Source organism: Mustela erminea, chromosome 8 (assembly GCF_009829155.1).
Source record: "Mustela erminea isolate mMusErm1 chromosome 8, mMusErm1.Pri, whole genome shotgun sequence".
Lineage (NCBI taxonomy): Eukaryota > Metazoa > Chordata > Mammalia > Carnivora > Mustelidae > Mustela > Mustela erminea.
In genome coordinates, this window is record NC_045621.1 from 62,394,658 (window position 1) to 62,421,828 (window position 27,171).

Consider the following 27,171-nt stretch of genomic DNA (forward strand, 5'->3'; position numbering starts at 1 on the left):
CTTTATATATAATATTTAAATTGTATCCTTATTATACTCAAGTTTGTATCCTACTACATAATACATTATTATATTAATACTTTTCACTGTTAACAATATTCTTAAAACAGAATTATAGGACTGAATAATACTCTGAGACACAAAAATATCATAATTCTATTAACCATTTTTTTAATTTTTAAAATTTAAATGTTTTCTGATTTTTAATATTATCAGATAGTGCACTGAACATCTTTCTGCATTACACATCACTACCTTCCCCCTAAAAAGTTAGATACTTTGAAGATATTTAACTAGGTTGAACCATCAAATAAATTTTAAACTCTTGCAGAATATTTAAATTTGTGTTCTTTTAGTATAAACCTTTGCAAACTTTTCCACTGAAGGGTTCCTCTGGAGACAGGAATGAGGAAGGATCCTCAAGAATTTGTGCCTTAGCCTAAAGTGGCCACAACCATAAGTATAGAGTTCCTTAACATCTCGTGTTTTTTATCTTAAAAGTTCCTGCCACATTAACAAAAATCGATGCACATTTTGGTTTCTACCCCATAGAGTATCTGTTAACGTAAACATTTAAATAATTTTCCCTGAACTTTTGTATGCAATTGTTACTCTGGTGAAACACACCATATCTGTTTTGGGACTTGGCACGATACTATACATACTGAGGCATCATGGATATTAGGTTTAGGAGGAATGGCCTAAAACATTTTCTGTGCTGGAGTGAGCTGATTAGGGGGAAAGGTACAGTGGGGCACATGCCGATTCTAACTCAATCCAGAATTGGTTTCTTTGACCACCGCAGAATTTAAGAAGAAAATTCTGTTTATGTTTAAAAATCCAGTGAGGAAATCTCCCTAGGGAAGGCCACAGAGCCTCTGCTATTCCCCTTTGGACTTGGACTTCTAGAAAGAATTTTAAACCAAATAATAATACCTCAGCTTCTTCTTGCTCTTTTTTAAGACGATCTAACATTTGTTGAAATTCTAACTCCTTCTGCTTCGCTTCTTCGATGTTTGCCTGGTTCTGTTCTTCATAGGCCATGGCAACCACAGCAAGAATCAAGTTTATTAGATAAAAGGAGCCCAGAAAAATCACCACAACAAAGAAGATCATGTAGGTTTTCCCAGCAGCACGCAGCGTCTAGGGAAAAATGGAAATCATTATTTTAGGAACACAAAGATCTTTGGTAAATTATTTCAACTTGAATGGCATATTAGGCATAGAGAAGGTGGGGTAGTTTGGTATAATCTCATGTTATAAAAAATATGGAGGAATAGAATTATATCTCTAAAGAAAACAATCTGTATTAAAATGCACACTTTTTTAGTACAAAGGATGTAGCAACCTATTAAACTTATATTAAAATTAGGTATGATTCTTTACTATTTTTAAGACTAATAATCTTAACTTTTTTGTTTATCCACAGTCTGAAAATTACTCAAAAACTAACTGCTCTGCTCATTATCAAATTAGAGGACTAAATGATATCTATATTCTCTTTTACTGATCAAATTCTATCTCTACTAGGAAATATTAATGACGGTATATTATGTTCACACAAAGTAGACAGCTTTACTGAATGATCTTATCTGCTCATCTACTCTTATATTTACTTTTCATTAACATGTATTAAAAATTTTTGAATGTAGTATATGGCTAAAAAAAATTCAAATGTTATAAAAAGCTGTTACATGAAAAATATCTCCTATCTCTGATGCCTCTTCATTTCCCTTTTCTATCAGTCATTGTTGTTACACAAGTTTTTAGTAGTGGGGCTGTTAGGTTAATGGGTATATTTATTTTCATTTTCATAGGAACTCCATGTTGCACTCTACAGCAGTTCCCAGCAATGTGTGAGAAAGTCTGCCTCCCCACATCTCAGCCAGACAGCGTCTCTCTTTTGATCTCCACCATTCTAAGCGTAAGAAATTAGAGGTCACTCTAGCTTTAATTGGCCTGCCTTTCATTTTGAGAAAAACTGAGCATCTTTTTATATACTTAAAGTTGTCTGTATTCCTTTTTTCCTCTGAAGTATATTCTTACAGAATTTCTATATTCATTTATAATCTTATCAGAAATGAAGTCAACAAAGAACAGGCCAAAAGAAGAACCTGGCAATTCTGAGAAAAGTGATTCATTTTCATTTATAATAGAGAATAACCATTTTCACCTCCTTCCTCTTGGGATTGGGTTCTAAGAATATGTAAGGGAAAAGATGCAGCCCATAGGCCCAAAAGGATCACATCCAAGCTGGAGGAGACGGCCATGTGAACTCACAATTACAGGATAAGTGATGGATAAACTGGGGGATATTCAAAGGGCGTGGAGGTCGATAGGAAGGAGCAATTGAATCGGGGCAAGAGCATTTATTTATTTATTTATTTATTTGGGGGAACAGGAACATTTAGAGAAGTGAACAGGGTCTTCAATTCTTGTATTGGTTTTTAGGGTTACCGTAACAAACGACCACAGACTGGGGGGCTGACACAACAGAAATGTTATTTGTTGCAGGCCTAGAGGATGGAGTATCAACGTGTCTGTGGGCTGGATTTCTCCTGAGGCTTCTCTCCTGGGCTGGCAGATGGTTGCCTTCTGAGTCCTGACCCAGTCTTTTTTCTGGGTGTGGGCACATTTCTGGTGTCTGTCAGGTCCTAATATCCTCTTCTTATAAGGACATATCAGATTGGATTGGGACCCACCCAAATGCCTCATTTCAATTTAGTTATCTCTTCTCCAAAAATAGTCATTCTAAGGCACACAGAGTTAGGACTTTATCATATGAATGGGAGGGGGTACAATTTAATTCATAACAACTGTACCTGGGAATTCAAAAACTAAAGCATGATGAATCTAGGAGAGCCTGTTTTTTGGGCATCAGAGCAGGCCAGCATGTGCAGAAACCAGCATGGACAGGAGAGCTATAAGAGCCCATGACAGTGTATTTCCTGCTATTTACCTAGGGCTCCAGGGGATGCTATATTCTGAAAGGGTGAAAGGGAACTAGAGATCAAATAAGCCAAAAAAGGATAAGACAATAATTTATGATTTTAAGAATTACCCACTCTAACAGTGCTGGAAGTAAAACACATCTAATTTTAGTGATAAGATAATAGGGTTTTGTCCTTTCTGATTTGAATAAAACATCTCACATAAAGTCCAGCAAGGAACATTCACCAGCTTTTTACGCCATTCAAAAATGCAATGAATGTTTCTCTTGTCACTCACCTGTTGGTAAAGGTTTTCCCAGTAATCCTGGGTCATTAGCCGAAACAAGGCCAAGAAGGCCCAACTGAAAGTGTCAAAACTCGTGTAGCCATAATCAGGGTTTCTGCCAGCTTTCACACACCTGTACCCTTCTGGACACTGGCTACATATGAAAAAGAACATCACAAGTTAGAATGTTTCCAGGATGCAAGTTAAAGAGGACTACAGAACAATTAGATATTCCAGGTTCCTCTTCTAGGGGGACAATACTGAATAACAATTAAGAACACATTATTTGGAAGCAGGAAGAACTGGGTTTGAATCCTATCCCTACGATTTACTAGTTGGTGACTTCGTCGAATTACTGAGCTTCTCTAAGGCAGAGTTCACTCTTTCTGTAAGAAGACGTAACACCTACCTCAAAAAGTGAAGATTAAAAAGGTGATATATCCACATTACTCAGCCTCGTTCCTTTATATACAAAGCACTTAATAAATGGGATCTGCTATTAGCATCATCATTAAAAACTGGAAACTTCCACCAGATGCCAAATAATAGTTCTTCCACTATAAATATCGATAAATAGGCCTCTACCAAAACTGAGGAACCCAAATTATTCTTGGAGTTAATTAGAATAAAAATAGCCTAAATAGAGAAATTGTGTAAGTTCATAAAGATTTGTAGCTTTATGATATTTTTCTAAAATTGGTGGATTTGTATCCACAATGCCATTGAAGAGTGTTCTGAGCTGTGTCTAGGAGCAGCAACCTTATTTGTTTAATGCTCCCTGTATACACAGAGCCTGGTGAAGAAATATCTGTCAGAGGGAGACCAAGAACAAAGACTCTGCCTTCAGAAATGAAGTCGGTGTATAGGGAACCGTGAGATGGGTATTTCGCATAGGTAAGAGATTCTTAAAGTATCTTTACCCAAGTCCATGAGTTCCTTTCAGAGTGACTGAAGTGTCACTGCATTCAGTCAACTATGAGTCATTCTTGATTGGAAAAAGGGTAGAATTTGGGAATAGGATGTTGGTTTTGTCACTCTTCTTTCCAGAAAGAAGAAAGACTTGAAACTATCCAGCCAACTTTTGGTGGGGTTTTCCAGAAGTGACTTTTCTACTAAGATTTTTATGACGTGTATCTTGTTTCACTTCAAGCACTACCTCCAAGTTTTGGTTTCAGAAGTGTACATTAACCATAAATGTCTTAAAGTGTGGGCTCACTGGGGGACAGAATAATGCCACGAAATATATGAAAACAATATAAAATCAAAGTTCCAATTTCAAAAAACTGATTGGATATGCTTTCCCTTTTTGGTAGCCTTTTGACTAAAAACAAATATTACTTACCCTGAATCTGTGCTCAAACCACAAAGGAGAGCGTCTTTAGATCCCTCCAAGTAATAAAAATATTCTGTTTAGGAAGAAATTCAACAATAGAACATTAGAGAGTGACCCAGATGATAGGTTAATTAGTAGAGACATATTCACATACATTCAGGCTCAGTCTCGGGCAATGTGCATTCATTTATTTATTATATTGTCATATATTCTCCTTCAAATACGTACTGATAACCTCTTATGGGCCAGGCAGTGAATATAATAATAAAAGCATGATAAACAAGATCATTAATTTTATGGATCTTTATGTGTAGGTATGGGTGGAAATTGGGGATGGAGGACAAATAAATAAATAAATAAATAAATAAACAAGGTATTTTCAAATAATGATAAATGTCCTAAAGAAAATAAGCCAGTGTCATCAGGGAAATACAAATCAAAATCACAATGAGATAGCCCCTCACACCCATCAGAATGGCTAAAATTAACAAGTCAGGAAATGACAGATGCCGGTGAGAATGTGGAGAAAGGGGAGCCCTCCTACACTGTTGGTGGGAATGCAAGCTGGTGCAGCCACTCTGGAAAACAGCATGGAGGTTCCTCAAAAAGTTGAAAATAGAACTACCCTATGACCCAGCAATCGCACTACTGGGTATTTACCCTAAAGATACAAATGTAGTGATCTGAAGGGACATGTGCACCCGAATGTTTATGGAAGTTTATAGAAGCAGTGTCCACAATAGCCAAACTATGGAAAGAATCTAGATGTCCATCAACAGATGAATGGATAAAGAAGATGTGATATATATATATATATATATATATATATATATATATATATATATATATATAATGGAATATTATGCAGCCATCAAAAGAAATAAAATCTTGCCTTTTGCAATGACATGGATGGAACTAGAGGGTATTATGCTGAGCAAAATAAGTCAATCAGAGAAAGACAATTATCAGATGATCTCCCTGATATGAAGAATTTGAGAGGCAATGTAGCAGGCTTAGAGGGTAGGGAAGGGAAAAATGAAACAACATGGGATCGAGAGGGAGACATACCATAAGAGACTCTTAATCTCACAAAACAAACTGAGGGTTGCTGGGGGGAGAGGGGTAGGGAGAGGGTGGTTGGGTTATGGACACTGGGGAAGGTATATGCTATGGGGAGTGCTGTGAAGCATGTAAACCTGGCGATTCACAGACCTGTACCCCTGGGGCTAATAATATACCTTATATGTTAATAAAAAATAAAAAGTTTATTTCAAAAAATACAATATTTAAAAAAAAAGAAAGAAAGAAAAGAAGCCAATGCGATAAAATGTGGCCAGGGAAGGCCTTTATCCAGATATGACATTTGAACTAGGGCCTACATGTACAAAGAAGCCAGCCATCCAAAGACTCCGGAGCAGAGATATTTTGGCAGAGTCAAGAGCAGGAGCAAAGGTACTGAGGCAAAAGTGAAGTTGGTGGAGAGAACTATGGTGGCAGGGGTAAGCATGGGTCAGATGATGTAAGCTTTTGTGTGTTATGGAAGGAAGTTTGGGTTTTAAGTATGGTTACAGTGATAGAAGTGGGAGGTAGAAATGGGAGATAATCACCATTTTTAAATGTCCCACTGGTTGTTTTGTGGACTGTGGACTATAAGAGAGCACGTATGAAAGCAGGGACATGACTTAAGTGACTACAGTGAGAGGTGACATGACTAAAACTCAGAGAGTAGCTGTGAAAGGGAGAAAGAGGATGAAAACAGTGTAGACAGGACTTCTGCTGGTGTCGGCATAGGGGAGGGAGGACACCAGAAGTACGATCACCAAGTAGATAGTTTTCAAAGCCATGGGGCTTGAGGGAACCTAAAGTGAAAGTGTAACTCAGAAAGGGAAGGGGAGAAAAAAGATGGAAGGGAGCCCCCAGCAGACGACCGAAGTGTTCTAGAAGAGGTGGAGACAGAGAGGCAGTATTTTAAGTGGACACACCCTGTCTCCCGAAATTCTCTCGTTCAGTCAGCTGTTAGTATTTACACAGGACTTATGAAGTTCCGGATATTGAGGATATGGCAGCGAAATAAAGGCAAATTTTCTCATCATGGTACCCTCTGTGCCCATTTTCAGGCGTAAGGGATCTCATAATCTCTTCCTCTATACTCTATCAAGGCTTACTCTTAAGACAGGGAGCTGATCCAAACCACACACAGTAAATGTATAAAGAACTGACAAATATCCATGCCTTTTAATAAGGGCCCATCTTCCTATTAGGCTCAAATCAAAGAAATAAAGATAAATTATTAGGGGCCTTTAGAGTGATAGTGGAAGAAAGACTTTCAAGTCAGATATACACGGATTTGAACGTTGCTTCTACCCCTTTCTGTGCAGGCGAATGATCTTACCACTTTAATGGTTAGCCACTGCAACTGCAAAATGTACTTAGAGTGCCTGCTTTGTGAAGTTGTGGAAGAGCATAAATAGGATATTGCATGTAAAGCAATCCAGTGATCCACACATTCTACACACCTGCTCAGACAGCAGCGGCTGGCATTATTAAACTATTAAACCATTCCAGGTAAGAGTAACGGACTGATTTTCACCTCATTTTGTCTTACACAGAAGACACAAATCTCAGAAGTCACAAACAAAACAATAAAGCCTCTCTTAGTTTGAGGTGAAAATTTAGGTGAGAATGTTACACGAACAACTTTTTGGAAAAGCTGTGCCTGAGGTAGGGTGGGATGACGGAATGAGGATGGAGGAGATTAAGAAGCAATTTTTTTGTATATAAGCTTCCGTGATAATTTTGTTGTGGAAGGATTACTTTAGAATTATCCTTTAAAGTACCTCTGGCTCATGGTTATCAACCACTGAGGAGCTGCTTTATAGGGCTCTAGAGCTACCTACAACCCAGCAATCGCACTACTGGGTATTTACCCTAAAGATACAAATGTAGTTATTGAAGGGGCACGTGCACCCGAATGTTTATAGCAGCAATGGCCACAATAGCCAAACTATCGAAAGAACCTAGATGTCCATCAACAGATGAATGGATAACGAAGAGATGGTATATATACACAATGGAATACTATGCAGCCATCAAAAGAAATGAAATCTTGGGGCACCTGGGTGGCTCAGTGGGTTAAAGCCTCTGCCTTCAGCTTAGGTCAGATCCCAGGGTCCTGGGGTCAAGCCCCATGTCGGGCTCTCTGCCCAGTAGGGAGTCTGCTTCTCTTTCTCTCTTTCTCTGCCTGCCTCTCTGCCTACTTGTGATCTCTGTCAAATGAATAAATAAAATCTTAAAAAAAAAAAGAAACGAAATCTTGCCATTTGCGATGACGTGGGTGGAACTAGAGGGTATTATACTGAGCGAAATAAGTCAATCAGAGAAACAATTATCATATGATCTCTCTGATACGAGGAATTTGAGAGGCAGGGTGGGAGGTTGTGGGGGTAGCGAAGGAAAAAATGAAACAAGGTGGGATTGGGAGGGAGACAAACCATAAGTGACTCTTAATCTCACAAAACAAACTGAAGGTTACTGGGGGGAGGGAGGTTGGGAGAAGGGGGTGGGATTATGGACACTGGGGAGGGTATGTGCTTTGGTGAGTGCTGTGAAGTGTGTAAACCTGGTGATTCACAGACCTGTACCCCTGGGGATAAAAATATATGTTTATAAAAAATAAAAAATTAAAAAAAAATAAATAAAGGGAGGAATTCATAATGTGAATTATCTCAATAAAGCTGTTAAATAGACATAATTCAGTATAATAACAAAGTGTGTATAGTAATAGATAAGCCTCAACCTCAAAGTGGAAGACATAAGGGGATAAAAGGAAAGAGAAAATTGGAAAATCCATACAACAAAAGTCTGACATTCAATTGAGTGTAGATTCTGAGGAAATTTCCTTTTAATTTCAAAACCAATGGTACAGAATGGTAAGACCTAATTGGTGACCTAGACATCCTATGAGTAGTTTTATCCAGCCTGGCTCAGAAAGACAGCTTTTAGCAACTATGTGTATGACTTGGGCTTTTGGAGTGAAGGGCTTATTCCTCAACCAGGAGGCAATAATAACTCTGAGAACACTAGTGCAGGGGATCAGGTAGAGGCAGAATGCCTGCAAGTTAACACACTGCATTCTGGGGGACTGCATTGTTAGGAGTCCCCACAAGGTAAGCACTGTAGATAAAGACAGGAAAAGCCCTGGGAGGAGTGCAAGCAATACTGTGCTTTTTCCAGGAACTTTTCTTCATCAGTGTCAAACACCCAGAAAATAGGAATAAGAGACTATCTTTCTTTATCCCAACAGAACTACACCATATTAAAAGTACAATAGCTACTGGAAAGTTAGCTACTGACTGTGCACATGAACCTTTCCTTCACCTGTAGTAGCAAGGAGGGATTTTGATGAGCATCAAAATAGACAGTGCTCAGCTTTAATGGAAATCTATAAATTGTATGTTTTTGAAACACAAGGTTAGAGAGTGGGCTCATTGATTTGAAAATACATTTAAAAAACACCTCCAGGGACGCCTGGGTGGCTCAGTTGGTTAAGCAGATGCCTTTGGCTCAGGTCATGGTCCCAGCATCCTGGGATCGAGTTCCACATCAGGCTCCTTGCTCCGCAGAGAGCCTGCTTCTCCAGCTGACTCTGCCTACCACTCTGTCTGCCTGTGCTCGCTCTCGCTCTCTCTCTCTCTGACAAATAAATAAATAAAATCTTAAAAAAATAAAAAATAAAAAATAAATAAAAAACACTTCCAAAATAGGCTTTGCTGTGGGTACTAGAAAAGACCTTCAGATCATATTCAGGATTTCTCTGTAGGCAGCTTTTACCATTGTAATTCTTTGATCTCTTCAAGAATCCTAATTCAGTTACTTCACCACTTTCTCATAATCTATCAACCAACTCTTGGGTTCACTTCTTTCCTTGTCTAGTTTAAATCCAATAGACACTAATTTTCATCATCCTTTTGCAATTTCCACAACTTCCAAGTATTTCCCTCAGTCTATCATATTATCCCTGCCCAACCTTAACCCTACATGCAATCAAACTAAAAGAACTGGTAATGACCCTAGTACAAAAAAAAAAGTTAAGTTTAAGTAAGTATTGTAAACTGATTTTTAATTGTAAATATCAACAATTACCCATAAGATGTATTACTTTCACAGTATATAAACTAAGGAATAAAATTCTTTGTAAATTGAAAATAAAATTTAAGATTATATTGATATAAATCAGAAACTGGAAAATAAGTAAAAATAAAATGGAAGTGAAAATATGCTAAATTCCTCATCATCAAACACTGGCATTAAAGAAATTATACATGAAATATTTTACTTGAAAACCTTCAGTTTTCTCATTTTAGGCTTCTATATTTTTTTCTGTTTTCTTTATTTATAGCCTTTTACTATATTAGCTAGGTTTTATTTGCTTCTATCTTCCCCAGTGAATGGGAGAGTACACATTTAGTAAAGTAAGAAAATGATGTATACCATTCATAATCTAAGGAGAATCCTGACCTTTACTCCTTGATCTTATTCTGTCAAAGACTGTCCCCACTCCCACTCTGGATCTAAGTATCTATTAAGGTTTATGGATTCATGTGGGCAACAGCACAGAGACACACTGGGTGTTAGAAGGAAAGCACAATCTTGTTTGATCTCATTGTCACCCAAATTCATCAACAGCTCTGCCACGAGAAACTGCATTAGGGGAGATCTGTTCAGAAAACATGCAGTTCGGGCCTTCTGTAAGATATTCTAAGACATACTTCTGAATTAAGTAGACTTCGAGACTGTGTGTACAGATCAACTCATCTGTTTCCTACATAACTACTTTTGATGGAATTAAACTTTGATATAATGCCACTGGCTAGACTGAGGGAAGCCCTTACAAAGAGCTTAGAAACTCATCATTGATTATAGGGATAGTGCTGAGAAAACCATTCTGCTTTATAAAAATCTTCAGAAATACTATCAAGCAGATATTTTAATATGTGATAATTAATATGATTGTTATAGTAGGATTTATACAACTATATATGTTATAGATATTAAGTATAATGCAAATGTAAAAATATAATTATATTATCCTATAATAAATAAATTACTCTATAAACCTAAGTATGAATTTTACAATAAACCTACAGTATTTAAAACACATAATATGTCTTATGATGAAATGTAATCGTTAATATTAAGTCACAGCCAAATTTATTTCTCTAGAGCAAATTTATTCATTTTTATCTTACAGAAATTGGGAATTATGGAGCTATATCATGTGTCTAATACCAGAACTGCTAGAAACCTTAGAACCAGGGAGATTTATGAAAATATAACAGGATCCAAATGCATACAGTGGCAACTTTCTATATATTTGAACAATTTTGAAATAATTAAAAGGAAAGCAACATTTCATGGTTAAAAGCAAACAATCTTTCAACCTATTAACAACTTCAGGGACATTCTTACTTTTATAGTCTTCTTCTTCAAGGGTATCTATGATGCTTTCTAATGTTTCATTATTTTCCAGCGGATCCCGCAGACACTTATGCTTCAGGTTGCCCATGAACAGCTGCAGCCCAATCAGGGCAAACACGCTCAGACAGAACACAGTCAGGATCATGACATCCGAGAGCTTCTTCACTGACTGGATCAGGGCCCCCACGATGGTCTTCAGGCCTGAACACAGGGGCCAAAAAAAAGTGTTCCTAATGAAATAAAGCCTCTGAATGAGAAATAAAAACAAAACACGAGCTTTCCTAGAAATGCATGCATTATATCAAATCAATGACTTTAAATAACCTAGTTTGAAAAAAGCCTACTATCTCAAAGGGTAGATTTGCTGTTTCATATATATTTTGTTTCTATATATTACAGCAAAGGATAACAATTGTGAACTATTTCCAAAGAGTAACCAAATTGTCAAAATGAATAATTTGGTTGCTCACACTATACTCGCTTGTAAAAATAATTTTTAAAAGGCCAATTTGCAAATGCTTGTCAAACAAACCATCTCTCTGGAAAGACATTAAAACAAAGAGGCTGAATTGCAGAACAGAGTGACAACTAATTTTCAGTTAAGAAACGGTTTGTTGTGGAAAGCTAAAAAAGAGTACGACATGCAACACCCCCATGCTGATGTATTTTTTTTATCTCTTTTCCTAACTGTATGAAAAGCAATACAAACAAATTGAAATTTTCATTCCTGGCTAAACAGAATGGAAAATCATCTGTTACACAGGAGGGAAAAGTTCAAGTTGAGATGTGAGCCAAATGGCCATCTTCATCCTCTAAGACCCATGCAGTTGGTTAAACTCAAAGGCTGACTTTTAATGATTGTGAAAAACATAAAAAATCAAATTTAATTAAAATTGCATAAAAGAAAGTCGTTCTTGTCTTTCCTCCAAATGATCAAAGTCAGCCCCGGTGTTTAACCCCACTCTCACCTGGAATGACTGAAATTGTTTTCAGTGCTCGGAGAACTCTGAATGTTCTCAACGCTGAGACATTGCCCAGGTCCACAAACTCTGTCACATATCTGTAATAGGGAGTTCACACACAACACAGTGACAACACACACACAAACAAACGAAGAACGACTCCCAAATAGTTGGAGTTATGAGTGGCCTAATGCTTCACACCAATCATTCCTTACCTGGAATTACAGAAATAGTTTTCAAAGCTCTCAACACTCTGAAAGTTCGAAGAGCTGAAACATTGCCTAGGTTTACAAATTCTGTTAAATACCTGTAGAATTAAATCAGAGTTATTCAGAATTTAGATCGAGTCTATGATACTTACCTGTGCCTTTACTCAAGGTGTTGCCTATATTTGGAAAATTCTTATTTAAATGGGTAGTTATGCAAGTCTTTTTTTTTCCCCATCACAACTAATTTAATTTGATTATATTTGATTTGACCCCTTTTATGTGAGCAAAATACAAGTATATTAATAAAGTGGTTTTTATACACTTAAATACCTAAATAAACAATCAAATGCTTCAATTATTAGATCTCAATATTATGGTAATATAGATACTTAATATCCTATAAAATGTCAGCAGCAAACCTTGAAAACCATATGTTAATTGAGAGAAGCCAGACACAAAGTCCACATACTGTATGATTCCATTCATATATGGAAGGTGTAGCCCGAAAACCTTGATGAATGGTTTCCAAGGATTAGGGGGAGAAGGGAACAGAAGTGACTTCTTTTGGGGATAATGGAAATACTCTGGAATTAGAGATTAGTGATGGTTGAACAGCTTTGTGAACATTCTTTAAAAAAAATCCACTGAATTTTGTACTTTTATTAAAAGGGTTAATTTTATGGTATATAAATTATCTCAATTAAAATAATGAGATCCCAGAGAAGAGGCAGCTTTCTTTGACATAATGTTGTCTTATCAGCCAGTGGCAGTTACAGCTGCAGCAGTCACGTGGCCATGAAAGAATCGAGTCTGATGGACAAGGAGGTGGGGGTGGGAGTGAGGGAACGGGAAACTAGAAATCTTAAGACCTTCTGTATTGTCAAAATTCCTCCAATGAACATGCATTACCTTTAAAATTCAAAATGCTAGAGGGAAAAAATACTGTATCTAGGTTTGAGATTTAAAAAAATACAAAAGGGAATATTTCTGGCAAATATCTTTGAGAAAAGCACATCACTATGAATTAATTTAATTTATATTTTAATGTAATATTTTTCCCTTAAAAATAAGCTGTGGCTGCAGATGTCATAGACAAGTCATTCACTGATGTTAGGATTAGTATGCAGTGATATCCCTTATAAAAAGATTTGTTTCTATATTTTAATGTACTTACTAGCTCTTGAATAGAACAGGTTATAAATAAAGGCCTGAGCTTTTTCTGTGATTCTTACAGGTTTTACTAGCTTTTAAGTAAGACACGGAAAAAGTGTGAACCTTACTTGCACTGCATAGAATATCCATCCAAGTGCTGAGCACAGAGATGATCAATCTTAATGATGTCATACATTTTTGAATGGGAAATGCTTTCTCAAAAATTAATATTTGCCTACCATGACTAGCTTTCACAGAGTCTCCTTTAAATGCAAACTTTACATGCAGGAGAAGTCAGACTCTAAGGCTTATTCTTACTGGAACACTGTGCTGTCTATGATTCTCATGAGTTTTCCATTTCAAAAAACTAAATGTACTTACGCAAAAACAATGACGACAAAATCGAGCCAGTTCCATGGGTCACGAAGGAAAGTGAATTCTCCAACACAGAAGCCTCTTGCAAGGATTTTGACAAGTGACTCAAAAGTATATATTCCAGTAAAAGTGTACCTAGATACAAGAATCCAATAAGATATTAAATATGAGGGGAATACAGCACCATGTAAATCTTCAGTTTTTCTGCTCAACCAAAGAAAGGCATCTATTGGTGTGTGGCTATTGGCTTATAGATCCACTCTATAGATTAGAATAAACTATAGATACACTCTATAGTTTAGAATAAATTACAGGAAAGGTATTTTTCCAGAAAATCTTAAAATGTCCATATTAGAAACTCTTGTAGAGATATTCAAAATGACTAAGAACATAGGTATTAAATCTGCCTGGAAAAGTCCTACATTACTTCTATGAGAAAGACACATGTCTAAGAACAAGGCAGGACACCTGATACATTCATTCTTCTAGAAAAGACTGTAACATCTGATTATTCTATTCTACTGGTAGCAGGTTAATACCACAGAGGAAGAAAAAATAATTGAAAGAAAAGCAACCACAGATATACACCACAAGTTTTAGAGCTGCAGTAACTTAGTGGCAGGAAAGGAAAGGAATAAAATAACACAGAGACCATATTAAAATGATTTATACCCACTTACTCTACATTCTTGGTCCAATCTGGAGGGTTACTCATGGTCATAAATATGCAGTTCGTCAGAATAGTGCACATGATAAGCATGCTAAATAAGGTAGCTTAGAATCAAGGAATATGTTAAAGGAACACAGTAGGAGCTTTGAATACTTGATAATGACACTTGTTAAAATAACTTTTTCATAGAAAATAATTTTTTTGCAATTTTATTTATTTGACAGAGACACAGCAAGAGAGGGAACACAAGCAGAGGGAGTGGGAGAGGGAGAAGCAGGTTTTCCGTGGAACAGGGAGCCCAACGTGGGGCTAGATTCCAGAACCCTGAGATCATGACCTGAACTGAAGGCAGACATTTAACAAGTGAGCTATCCAAGTGCCCCTAGAAAATAATTGTTTATGAGTTTATAACTTTTTAAAAAATCTCTTTGAACAAGGGAGTAATTTATAAAGAAATTTATCCTAAAATGATAAAATTGTTATTCTCCCAATCTTCTCAGAGACTTACACCAAACTATATTGAAATTGGTAAACTAAGACTGGATATTTTCAGATACAAAAGGACTAAAATCTCTATTTGAATAAATAACAAAAACTACATTTTTTTAAAGCTTTTGTTTATTTATTTTGAGAGGCAGAGAGAGAGAGAGAGAAAGCAGGAGCAGGAGGAGGGGCAGAGGGAGAAAGCAGGCTCCCCGCTGAGCAGAGACACAGATGCGCGGCTGGATCCCAAGACTCCTGTATCATGACCTGAGACAAGGCTAATGCTTAACTGACTGAACCATCTGGCACCCAGAACAAACAACATTTTAAAGAACCCATGCCAGTAATCATTTTAAAAAGGATATGAGTGTACTAAAATCTTAATAGATATTCTTCTTAGAGAACTGAAAGGAGACAGCATGTACAAAGCCGGGGTGGCATTGAAACGGAAGATTGCTTTCCCTTTGTTCAATACTATGAAAGTCTGTGGGAGAAAAAGAAAACATCATGAAATTGAGAACCCCAAATTTCATCGAAGCACATTTATATCAGCACTTTACCGCATCTGCATGTGGTAGGGTCCTATTAAAGAAACACTGCCATTGGACTCAACCAACGTGATGCCACTGCCATTAATTAGTGCAGCTGTTTAAGTCACGTTGGCCAATGAACTCCATCCATTTCTTCTTAGTAAATAAAGAAGTGAGCATTTGTGAGCACGGATTGCCTAGTGCTCCCAAAATATACTGTCTTTCTTCTCTTTTTCATATCCCTTTAACACCCAAAGCAGTAGCAGTAAGTTGTGGCCACTGGAATTAGTTTAGAATACAATTTCCTTCTTTCATTTCCCTGCACTGTAAGCAAACTAAATAGAAACTAGCTATCTCTGATATTTGCCACAACAGCTTGAGAATTTTAATACTTGTTGGCTATTATCATGATTAAGAGCAAATGTTCCAAATTATAAGTCCTTTCAAAAAAATATTTTCATAAATTCAAGGAATATTAGCATTAGAAGAATCCTATTACCCAGTTCAATTTTCCTATTCTAGGTATAATTCCGATAACAGCTAAAATAATAGAGCACAAATTAAAGGACTTCCTTGCTCCTACCCACAGTAATTTTTAAAAGTAATACAAATGAACCAAATATTCTTGAAATGTGTTACTTAATCATGACACAATACATGACATTCTCCATGGCTTTGGTACTCCGTTAAAAATTTAAAAACCCAAGCAAATAAATAGCAACAAGAAGAAGACATTAACACAATCTAAGAAATTTGCTGGGGAATCAGGGAGACCAAGTTCAAATCTTTGTCTTATTTTTCTATAGTTGGTAGGGAAATGACCTGTGCTATTGAGAAGATGGTGACTTGCTCTTTTGCTGTTGTTTAATATGAATTTTATATGTTTATGAATAGGCTTCTGGAAATAAATTTTTCACCAAATTGGGGACCTAAGTTTGAGTATGTTGCTTTTTTTTTTTTTTTAAAAGATTTTATTTATTTATTTGACAGAGAGAGATCACAAGTAGATGGAGAGGCAGGCAGAGAGAGAGAGAGAGAGAAAGAGAGGGAAGCAGGCTCCCTGCTGAGCAGAGAGCCCGATGTGGGACTCGATCCCAGGACCCTGAGAGCATGACCTGAGCCGAAGGCAGTGGCTTTAACCCACTGAGTCACCCAGGCGCCAGAGTATGTTGCTTTTTAACTGTATGTGGCAGTGTTCCCAAGAAAACAAATCAGAATCTACTATTTTCAGGTGCCCTTTTATAGTCTTGGTCACTTTTACTATACCGGTTATGACTAAACACAATTTAACATAAAGTTCACTTTTACAATTAAAATCAGTTTTATTATTTTTTTAAATTTCACTTAAAATTTTATTTTATTTTATTTATTTGAAGGAAAGAATGTATGTGAGAGAGAGAGAGAGAGCACAAGCAGGGCGAGCTGCAGAGGGGGAGAGAAAGTGGGGGACTCCACACAGGGCTCCATGTAGGGCTTGATCCCAAGCCCCTAAAATCATGACCTGAGCCAAAGTCAGATGCTTACCACCTGAGCCACCGAGGCACCCCTTAAAAATAGTTATAAAATTAATATCTAGTCTTAGAAACCACTGTTTTCTTTAATTGATACATTGTCCTTTTAAAAAAACTCAGTCATCCATTATATTCTGCAATTGTGTTGTGAAGAACTAGGGCTCATGAGGTGATAAATTGCATCTGAACATAAATGAGGCATGGGTTTTGCATTCAGGAAACTTCCTAGAAAGGTGATGCATGCACAATAACTCGAATATGAAGCAAGATGTGACAAGTATAATGCAGAGAAATACAAATGAAAAAGTGTGACGGTATGGAGGAGACAGGGTCACACTTGTGTCAGAATCATTAGAGAGACTTCCTGAACCAGAAATCAGCTGAGCGAATGTGAAAATCGCAGCATTACTGCCTAGACTTGGCCAGACACAGTTACCTTGCATTTGAAACTTTTATAAAGAAGAATTCATCTGTTATTTTTAATTTTAAATTCCCAATGTTTATTTAAATCAAAAACTTCTCTAGGACTCTCTGGGTTTACACACACCCAAGAGTTAATTAAAGGAAGGAAAAGTAAGTAAGCCTAATGAAGTTTGAGAGGTCAATCTAGATCCCTTTAGTAAATTCTAAAATCCTCCTATGAAATACATAGATATCAAAGTATGAATAAATTCTTTTAATTTTGTTCATCTATTTAAGAATTTGTTGAACATAAAATTAGAAAATTGTGGTGCCTAAAGAGCATATACTTTGGTTTGGACAGACATGATTCCAAATATCAGAACCACCAATTAGCAGCCTGAGAGCCAGCACTTAGTGCCTGGAAAGCCTTCTAAGTTTCTGGCACATTGTAACTTCTTAGTCAATGTTGGGAGCAACTGCTGAAATTACAGGAAACATATAAAGCACAGAAGATATGAAGATAACAAGACACTGTACCTGTCTTCTTCATACCCATAGCAGAGGGTATTGGTAACTTATTCTTTCATTTATTTATTTATTTATTTATTTATTTATTTATTTATTTTTATTTCATTTCAGTGTAACTTATTCTTTCTTAAAGACAGAAACTCACTTACCATAAAAGCACTGCATAACATTATTACATTATTTGAAAGGAACTGGGACACAGTGAAGAGTTGGGAGTCTGATCCTTAATGTTACCTGTTAAATTAGTCTGTCACATAGCTAACATTACTCCATTAGTTAATAAGTCTATAATCTTCCACTCAAATGCAAACATTTTCTCCTTCCCTCCCAAGTCACTTAAAGCCAGTATAACTGTACATCTCTACTCCTTAGTTATCCCGGAAAGACTCCTTTCCTTCTTTAGGGGTGGCTGGTTAAAGAACACCCAGAGCCCCTTTGGAAATAGGAAATGTAGTAGGTGTCCATGCTGAGCCAGGAATTTTTGACAATGAAGCAATAAGTAAAATGAGGAAGTACTTTTTATTTTCCTTGTCTCATTATTTACTCATAATTATTTCATTCGTTTTTGTAAAGTTGTTAGCACAGTGGTCACTATACGGCAGAAACTAAATTATGCTAAGAGATGTTGCCCAACAGAATATCCCAGTAGAGGAACCAACTTGAATTTTTAAAAACGTACAAAGTCTAGGGTATAACATTCTGCACATTTCTTAATTTCCCCAAGCCCTCTCTCATCTAAAAATTGGGTAGGAGTTCCCTTCTCATATTATGATAAATAGGTGCGCTAACTTATACAAAAAGTCCAGTGCCGGACGCAGAGATCCTCAATACATATTAGCATTCTTCCTTGCCATGTCACAATACTGATTAATCAGTCAGTGCTATGTACTATCTCAAGGCCTTCACAGGTATTCTACTTTTTGTTGTGTTGCCAGCCTGTTGAGATGCTGGTTTTAACGTGAAGCAAAATATCAGGTATTGCTATTCAGAGCAATGACCACTGAGGCAGACGTGTTTCGACTGTCAAAATATACCTTCATCATATTTTGTATTTCTCAAGAATTTACAATCTGATTTGCTAGATGTCTTATCAAGAAATAGTCCTTTTTATTATATTTTAAACAAATAAAAATATGATTTGATTAAAATATGATTTGATAAATATATGATCTATTTTTATTTTATTATTTTATTTATATTATTTATTATTATTTTTCAAATATTTTATTTATTTATTTGAGAGAGAGAGAATGAGAGGGAGAGGGCATGAATGGGGAGGAAGGGCAGAGGGAGAGGGAGAAGCAGACCCCCTGCAGAGCTGGGAGCTGGATCCAGGGCTTGATCCCAGGACCTTGAGATCCAGACCTGAGCCAAAAGCAGATGCTTAACCGAATGAGCCACCCAAGTGGCCCAGAATATGTTCTTACAAATGGACATTATTCTGCCTTTCTTGAACTTTCTAAGTCTATAGGCACTATATTAGAAAGCAATGTTGGAGAAAGTTATGGAACTGCTGATCTAATCCTTTACAGGCTCCTCTTAGTCAACTTTGACTTCAATCCGGCTATGCCCGCTACCATGTCAGAAATGCTGTACTTCTCATTTTCTCAAGAGAATAAACGTTCCAGGAGTTGTTTTCAACTTTCTCCCATTTCCTTAATGTAATAAACACCTTTCCAGCTCTGCTACTCTGAACATCTGCCTTCCAGAGGACAACATCCACTCCTCTGCCATGGAAAATATTGACGCCAGCTAACATGGATTTCCTGATGCTCCTGCCTTTACTTCATTACTGCATTAATTCAACCTCTCAGGACTCTTAAAATCCAATCTCTGCCCCTCAAGCCTCTCCACTTTTCTAATGCAAATATGAACTGATAGGTAGCTTGTTATCGTTTGTTATCTTATCTGTTAACATCTACAACCAGCTACATTATTCCAACCCTCTGCATTTTTCTTTGGAAAATAATTTTTCTTTACTTTCTTCTTCTTCTTCTTCTTTTTTTTTTTTTTTTTTTTAAATTAAGACATAATGTATTATTTGTCCCAGGGGTACAGGTCTGTGAATCACCAGGTTTACACACTTCACAGCGCTCACCATAGCACATACCCTCCCCAATGTCTATAACCCAGCCACCCTCTCCCTCCCCGCACCCCCCAGAACTTTTCTTTACTTTCAAGGGGTTATTTATACCCTATGTTAAAAAGGTTTTCACTTTATTTGGTGTCTCAAGTGACCATCTTTCTGGTGGAAAAAATTTCAAAATTTTCAACATGAATGTACTGCTACTGACTTCCTTTTTTTATTTGCTCTCCACCGCCATCTTGCTTTATTTCCATCCCCAACACAAACTGCTTGCAAGAAGTTACCTGCTCCTTCTCTTTGTTCCTTCCAATAGCCCCTCTTTATTCTCACCTTCCTGAATAATTTTATGAGATACTCCCTCACCTTCTGTTTTGAACAATGGAAAATCTTCTGATTTATGTCCTACTTCTCTGACCATTTCAAACTTCTCTTTTCAATACCCTAAATGAATCAGACATCTAAACCCCACTACTAGTTGAATGGTTTTTTATATTCCTATGGATTCAGCTGTCACCTGCATGCAAACGCATTCTGGACAGATACCAGGTCTTACTTTTCTAATTGACAGTAATTTCGCTCCTGCAGGTGTATACCGATGTCATGTCCCAAAAAGAGAGAACATTATATTGAATATTCTAAAGATTAAGAATATCAAAGTAATATGTCGATGAGAGAACCAGTTTTGATGAAAAACTAAAAGTACATGTTCTGAATATTCTACATACGCATTTAACTGAACATTTTTTGTCATGATGTGGTTTTTCACTAACTTCCACTTAATCTCAATTTAAGATATCTCTCTGAGCAGAAGCAGCAGAGCAGGCACTACTGCAGGCAAAATACACTCACTTTTTTGTCTGCATAGTAGGGGTCCAGGTCCTCCAGGGGCTCTGACACCATGCCTGGGGGGATGTCTCCGTAGATGAAGGGCAGCTGTTTGCCCGCTTCCAAGTCACTGCTTGGCCTCGGGCCTTCTTCCTCATCATCCTTCTTTTCTTCTTTGGGTTCCTTTGTTTTTCCTTCAGCAATACGTTGTTCAATGAGGGCAAGGGACTGTTTTGTAAAGTAGACAAAACTCTGAGGTCCTGGGGGAGGCAACGTTGCCATCTTTTCATCCTGTATATTTTATTTCCCCGTCAGCTCCTTACATGAGAGGCCTAAGCAAGAAAATAAAAGAAAGAAAGAAAGAAAGAAAGAAAGAAAGAAAGAAAGAAAGAAAGAAAGAGTTAAATGTTTGCCAGCCAGAAATGGCACATTAAAAATAATAATAAACAGATTTGGGGGTGCCTGGGTGGTTCAGTCAGTAAAGCATGGGACTCTTGATTTCAGCTCAGGTCATGATCTCAGGGTCACGAGATGCACTTGTCTCTGGCTCCTTGGTCGGCAGGAGAGTCTATTTGAGATTCTTTCTCTCCTCCACTCTTTTCCCTCTCCGCCCCCACCCCCCACACCAGTCCTGTGGTCCTGTGCATGGGTGCTCTCTTTCTCAAATAAATAAATAAATCTTAAAACATACTTTTCATTTCAACTACAAGAAGTAATGTGTTTACAAAATTATTACGCTGAATTAGCATTTATTAACGACTACATATAAGATTTATTTCCCACACTCTCTACCATCTTTATTTAAAAATCTGAATTTAACACTTCCCAGCTTCTAAAGTGAAAACTTAATGAAAAAAAAATTGATTCCTTTTACTTTTCATCAGCATTTGCTTTTAGTGCAATTCAATGAACCTTTCTCATTTAAAATTCTTTGTGACAGTGCTTCTGATAGTTCCACTCTCCAGGTTCTGTTGCCTCTCTGATCACCTAATCCTCTTCTGTCTTAATCTCAAAACTTGCTCACAAACCTCTGCTTCTCTCTCTTGGGGAAACTCATTTCTGTGAAATGAGGTGATGGAAAGATTGGTTTATTCTATTTTGCATATTTACATTTTCTTACAATTACATATCCGTTTAGAAATCAGAAAAAATATATTCTCATTTTGAATTTAAAACAATTTGACAAAATATTTAGGAAGAACAAAGAAAAGAAATTTGGAACATATATGTGATAGACTCAATTTTAAAATTAAAAATAAACCCAATAAGATATGCTTTCAAACTATGACTTCCCTAAATAACTTCTATGTGTATCCAAAACCTATAGGGAAAAAAAATACGAAATAAAAAAGTCAAGTTCCATATATTATTATTTTGGAATGTTGTAAATAAAAAGGCATAAAAATAATAGTTCTCATTTTAAAAATGAACTCAATTTCAATGAGTCGTGTCAGGGCAACTTCATAACTTCTCCATTAAAAAATAAAAATGAGTCTTTTTTTTTTCTTTTTACATTAAATTTGGCTCAAAGTCAGGACACACCAACATCTAATATGTCAACCCACTGTGAATGGCTTGAAAAGCTGTATAGTAAGTAATATCACCTAACACAGCGGGAGAGTGAACTAAGAGAAGCCATGGTCTGCTCTTTTATTTTCCAATGCTGAATATGAAAATTAAGCAAATCACAGTAATGACAACACAGATTACATAGATTCAGAAAAAGAGGTAGGAGAAGCTAAAACTATTCTTTTCCAGAATGGAAAACTATCCGTTTCCATATCACACAAAATAAACTTCAATTACATCTAGAACAAAGGGGATGCCTTTTACCCTTAGTTAATTCGGCCACGGTAAAAGAACATTTCTTACCACAAATCTATGTATTCTAAAAAGACCTCTTGGCCTTCTAGAAACTACCACCTCCACTTGAGAAATAAGGCAGTGAGTGTAGTTTCCCCCTGGGTTTAGGACACTGCTCAACACTTCTGGAAACCATATAGGAGAGCAGAAGATGACTTCCCTCAAAGATTTTCAGTATACACACACATGGTCTTCTGGAGAAAAGATGGCAGAAGAAATGATGTTTTGTACACCCTATATTTCCACTGGAGGTGTCACCTCTTTCAGGAATTATATGACAAATTCGAGTAAGCAGATGTCATGAACTCTAACATCCAACCCCCAATTCCACTATCTCTATATCCCCTTTTCCTTCTTTGTTTTCCCCTCACTCTCTATTCATGCACACCCTCAACACCCACATTCTGATTCACTGAAGTATATACAGACAGCAGGCCTGGCGGGGGATCCGTGTCACTGGCACGATGGTAGTGAGGTACTTCCCAGGTTAGGCTAAAGTGAAGGAAGACTCTAAGCATCTGCTCACAATCCCGGTCTTGGAAAGTAAACCAAAGAGACTCAGATCAGATTCCATCAATCCTTTAGGCTGGAGGGTATAGGGGAAGTCACTCCCTCCTATCTGGATGATGGGAATAAATAATGGGCACAAACTTTTCGAGAAAAATTCTACAATATCTACCAAAACCCTTAAGTATGTTAATTCATTTTTAATGCCAAATAAGCCCCCTTCTAGGATTTATCCAAAAGCAATAATCTCAGATGTCTTCAAACATTTATGAAAGTATTCACTGCAATGTTTTCATAATATTGAAAAACTATAATTTAACCTAAAAGCCTAATCGGTTTTCATTAAATAAAAAATGAACATATAATGAAAAACTGAGTGGCATTTAAAGAATGCTTTTAAAGACTATGTAATGAATTATAAAAACCTTATAATGGATATCTAATGTGTGTGTCACACACACACATTCCTGTATATTCATCTCAATTTGTTAAATGTACAGAAAATCCGAAATTAAATGTACAGTATCTTTAATGAAGGTTATTCACAGCTGAGGGATCAGGGGTTATTTTTATTACCTTCTTTTTACTTTTCTTTATTTTTCAAATTTTTATAATGAAGATGTCATGCACTTTTGTCCAAAAAAGTACCTTGAAAAGTGCATTTAAGTTTATTTGACTTGAATCTAATAAATTTAATAAAATCAATTAATATTTATTCTTTTATGTTTAATTTAAAATTTTGAAAAATATTGTCATATTTCCACTTATAAATATTACTATGAGGGGCATAGTAATATGCCACTGGGTGGCTCAGTGGGTTAAAGCCTCTGCCTTCAGCTCAGGTCATGATCCCAGGGTCCTGAAATCGAGCCCCGCATCAGGCTCTCTGCTCAGCGGGAAGCCTGCTTCCTCCTCTCTCTCTGCCTACTTGTGATCTCTATCTGTCAAAAAAAATAAATAAAATCTTAAAAAAAAAAAAGATTTCTTAAAAAATAAATAAATAAATAATATTACTATGACTGCACTTTCTTTTGAGTATTGCACATAAAGATATTTTAGTGTTCTCATGACTATTTTGCCCAGCTACCATTAACCTCAATGTTAGATGATACTGACACAACTACTGAAAACAAAAAGTGAAGGCAATATCCTTGTATCTAGGATTTCTCACAGTTAAAATAGATATAAAGATATTTATTATGAATTCCCTTCTTATCTGTTCTCCATGCATGTATGCATGTACTATTTACCTATCTACCTATCATCTATTGTTCCTCATACATTCTTCCAGTCAAGGCACTTTCAACTTCTAATTTATGACTTCTAATTGTCTTATCCCATGTGTTTATCATCCCCTGGTTCCCAAATTCCCACTGCAATGAAAATAATGATGGCTAGTAAAGTTTCACAATGTCTACTGAAAACCAGAGAAGACACTAAAGAGTTTTCATAAATCTGAGCAAGAAAGAGCAGATAGGATTTGCCTAGTAAGGAGATTGGCAGGTGCCACAGCCTACACGCTCATCTGAGAAAGTTAGAACATAGGAAAAAATATTCCTGTCCAGCAGAGAAGTAAGAGTTGGCCCATGGATGAAGATCAGAAAACAAGTTGACTAAGGATTATCTACCCAACAATGTTGCAGGTCACATTTCCACACTTCCTCCCCTATATCCAAGTGCAAAGCAGTGGGATTTATCCTCAGGCTAAACCAAAACCTTAACCTCTGAATTAATCGACCTAAGCCCCCTAGGGTGTTTATTTCCGTTTTTACTAGAAGCAGGGAAGATCAAGGGAAAGAAGGCCTTTTTTCTTTTTTTTAAATATACTACCTTTTTCTTAGGTGTTTTTGATTTTTTTTTCTATTTCCATTTTAATCACACTAGTTTTTCACAGAATAATTCCTCAAATTATTTTGGAAAGTTAAGTGGGTATAAATTATAAAGCAGCCTATCAAAACCTGCTATCTGTGAATGCTGGCCCATGCGATACGAAATAATATGCCACCAAGGAGTTCTGTGGCTAAATTTCAAAAATACTAGAGTAGAAAACAAACTTAGACAAAATTCTCTGCCACTAGACTACTAGAGACTTTACATTTAAGAGTCTGACAGAGTTGATATATGGCAGACCCTGAATCCGAGAGATCACAGAACTCATGCTGTGTTTTATTCTGACAAAGTTAGAAATGATAAATTATAAAATTATAAAAAAAAATTATGAAATTATTTCAAACACACAGAAAAGTATAGAAAATATAGATTTAACAAACTTTCTCAGTTTCCCGTATTTGCTTTGGACCTTTAACTTCTTGTTTTTTGAGGAAATAAAAATATTCAGTTACAGTTAAAGCCCCCACAACCATCTCAGGTCAATTATCTCACTTCCTCACTCATTTCCTAAGGATAACCTCAAACTGGTACAGAACCCTTTGTATTTCACATGTTAATTTCTCCTCCATTCTTCAGAAGATGGTTTGGAAACACTGTTTAAATGACAAAATGGAACAACTATTTGATGCTAAAATGGTAACACTGAATCTATTTAATTTTACTAATTACCCTTATACCAGTGGTTTTGCTAGATTCTCGTACTACCCCTGGTATTTTGGTAGATTATTTAGGATTTTCTTTCCAATTTTTTTTTTAAATTTATTTTTTATTTATTTTCAGCATAACAGTATTCATTGTTTTTGCAGCACACCCAGTGCTCCATGCAATCTGTGCCCTCTCTAATACCCACCACCTGGTTCCCCCAACCTCCACCCCCCGCCCCGCCACTTCAAACCCCTCAGATTGTTTTTCAGAGTCCATAGTCTCTCATGGTTCACCTCCCCTTCCAATTTCCCCTAACTCCCTTTTTTTTTTTTAATTTTTTATTTTTTATAAACATATTTCGTGTATATATGTGTATTTATGTATGCATGTGCTGCCAAAGCGAGCACATTATTTAGGATTTTCCATGATGGTGGTCTTGCCTTGCATTTTCCTTACCCATATCCTAAAACAGACAACCAGACACATACACATCACCCACACACAAAAACTTGCAGGCATTCCCCTCCCTCTGGGGAGGATTTGTTTGGGAACCAGACATAAATACAGGCAGATGCAACCCTAAACAACAGCAACACGGTCTTTAATTCATAAATATTGATAGAAAATTAAAGATGAATTAGGACGACCAAACATAAAACTGAAGGACTGAGATGACCAGACCAAACTACTAACTCTAGAAGAAAGAAAAGATTTAGCAAACATAGGAGAATATTAAGAAGTTAAGGGCGCCTGGGTGGCTCAGTGAGTTAAAGCCTTTGTCTTCAGCTCAGGTCATGATCTCAGGGTCCTGGGATAGATAGAGCCCCGCATCGGGCTCTCTGCTCAGCGGGGAGCCTGCTCTTCTTCCTCTCTCTGTCAGCCTCTCTGCCTACTTGTGATCTCTGACTGTCAAATAAATAAAAATCTTAAAATTAAAAAAAGTTAAAATTAGTATTCTCAGAGAAATTTGAGAAGATAATCTCTTACTGAAAAAAATAGGCTATCAAAAAAAAGAATAATAAAATAAAAAATAAAAATTCTTGGTATTCACGGGCATCAAAATAAAAATTTCAATAGAATATTAGTTGAAAAGAAGTAGAAGTCATAATTTTAGATACCTTTCAAAAAAAGTACTTTACTACAAGTGAGAATTCTCAGATGTATGAGAATTGGTATGTGTGACGGTCACACAAATATATGTAAATTAAAAAAATTCATAGCATTCTGTACTTTAGATTTGTGCCAATACAGTAGAGCAAAAGAACAAAGAAAAACTCAAAACAAAATTCAGGAGATGTGGAATACCTTAGGGCATCCCAGCATCAGTCTCAAAAGAGAGGGCAAGAAATGGAAGAGAGAAAATAATACAAAAAAGGAATATAAGAAACTTAATCAACAGTCATCAGGCTGAAAAGTATAAAAGAGGTTCAATTAAAAAGATGATTCTAGTGAAAATTTAGAACTCCAATAATAGAGATAAGGTTTTGAAAAAATCTATATATTAGAC

The 27,171-nt window shown here is 36.4% G+C and overlaps 1 protein-coding gene and 1 long non-coding RNA gene across 7 annotated transcripts in view; one reads left to right on the forward strand and one right to left on the reverse strand.

Annotated features, from left to right (window-relative positions):
• The window catches only part of LOC116597719, a 130,773-nt gene extending 128,848 nt beyond the window's left edge, over positions 1-1,925 (forward strand). The window contains exon 5 of the long non-coding RNA XR_004288756.1: positions 1,818-1,925. This is a non-coding gene — a long non-coding RNA (uncharacterized LOC116597719). The remainder of the gene's footprint in view (positions 1-1,817) is intronic.
• Positions 1-27,171, reverse strand: part of SCN9A (sodium voltage-gated channel alpha subunit 9) — a 167,502-nt gene that overhangs the window by 78,734 nt on the left and 61,597 nt on the right. For 4 of the 6 annotated variants that reach the window (XM_032355821.1, XM_032355819.1, XM_032355820.1 and 1 more), the window contains 9 exons: positions 20,784-21,091; positions 15,243-15,361; positions 14,405-14,494; positions 13,731-13,859; positions 12,204-12,295; positions 11,018-11,227; positions 4,559-4,622; positions 3,229-3,370; positions 937-1,143 (listed from right to left, as the gene is read on the reverse strand). In XM_032355821.1, the coding sequence (XP_032211712.1) occupies positions 937-1,143; positions 3,229-3,370; positions 4,559-4,622; positions 11,018-11,227; positions 12,204-12,295; positions 13,731-13,859; positions 14,405-14,494; positions 15,243-15,361; positions 20,784-21,041 (1,311 nt within the window). In that variant the 5' untranslated portion in view covers positions 21,042-21,091. Of the gene's footprint in view, positions 1-936; positions 1,144-3,228; positions 3,371-4,558; positions 4,623-11,017; positions 11,228-12,203; positions 12,296-13,730; positions 13,860-14,404; positions 14,495-15,242; positions 15,362-20,779; positions 21,092-27,171 lie in introns of those variants that run through there. The other 2 variants (XM_032355822.1, XM_032355823.1) reach the window with 2 other exon arrangements.